This window comes from Corvus brachyrhynchos, unplaced genomic scaffold (genome assembly GCF_000691975.1).
Source record: "Corvus brachyrhynchos isolate BGI_N302 unplaced genomic scaffold, ASM69197v1 scaffold4, whole genome shotgun sequence".
Taxonomy (NCBI): Eukaryota; Metazoa; Chordata; class Aves; order Passeriformes; family Corvidae; genus Corvus; species Corvus brachyrhynchos.
In genome coordinates, this window is record NW_008237878.1 from 5,616,333 (window position 1) to 5,617,318 (window position 986).

Here is a 986-nt window from a genome sequence, read left to right on the forward strand (position 1 = left end):
ACAGAGGGACACGCTTACTGCGGGGGTCCTCCCCCGCGCCTCAGAGGGCGCGCTCCAGTCACCCGGCGGTGTTCTTTCTAAGAAAAGCCACCCTAATCTCTTAAAACCCACCAGGCAGCGCCAAAAGCGACCCTCCGAGCAGCACCCCCCGCCCCCACCGAGCGTAGCTCGCTCCTGGCCTGGGGGTGGGTGGGACGGGAGGCCCAAGGCCATGGAGGTGGCCACGGATCAGCCTCGCTGGATGGCCCACCACGCCGTGCTCAACGGGCAGCACCCCGAGAGCCACCACCCCGGGCTAGCTCACAACTACATGGAACCAGCGCAGCTCCTACCTCCGGATGAAGTCGACGTCTTCTTCAACCACCTGGACTCCCAGGGCAACCCTTACTACGCCAATTCCGCCCACGCCCGGGCCAGGGTCTCCTACAGCCAGGCACACGGTAAATCAGCACCCCGGCCCCTTCCCCGCCGTCTCGACAGCGCTCCGGGCCCCGCCGTACGGGCCGCGGGTGTCCTGCGCGGGGGTGAGAAGTTTCACTCGGGGCCGCTTCGGTGTGTCGGAGCCGGGGAAAAGGAGATCGAAAACAGGATAGAAAGGCAGGCACGGGTGAATTTTAACCCTAGGGATATCTTAGGGATAGCGGAGGGGAGGGAAAGAAAGGGGGGAGGTGAGAGAGGAAGGGGAAATAGTGTGCGCACAGGCTAAAACTTCTCAGACACGGCTACTTCCCGGATGCAAAATACAAACCGATACAAACCGATTCAAACCGGCGATGGATTTTATTTGGGGATGTTTTTAGCAGCCGAAGAGAGAGCGTTACGGTAGCTCAGAAAGATAGAGCAAAAAGGGGTTTGCTGCTTATTCCCAGGAATGGGGTGGGAGGAAAGGGGGTGCCTGAGTCCCCCTCCTGCTCCCCTTGCTCCTTCTTGCCGGGCTGGCTGGTATCTCCCTCGGATGGGACAGGGCGAAGGGGCTGCTGTACCAG

The 986-nt window shown here is 61.4% G+C and overlaps 1 protein-coding gene across 1 annotated transcript in view; it reads left to right on the forward strand.

Moving 5' to 3' along the window:
• The first annotated feature begins 6 nt into the window (after positions 1–6).
• The window catches only part of GATA2 (GATA binding protein 2), an 11,113-nt gene continuing 10,133 nt past the window's right edge, over positions 7–986 (forward strand). Inside the window, exons 1-2 of the mRNA XM_017732306.1 lie at positions 7–701; positions 870–876. Coding sequence (XP_017587795.1) covers positions 212–701; positions 870–876 — 497 coding nt within the window. The 5' untranslated portion in view covers positions 7–211. The remainder of the gene's footprint in view (positions 702–869; positions 877–986) is intronic.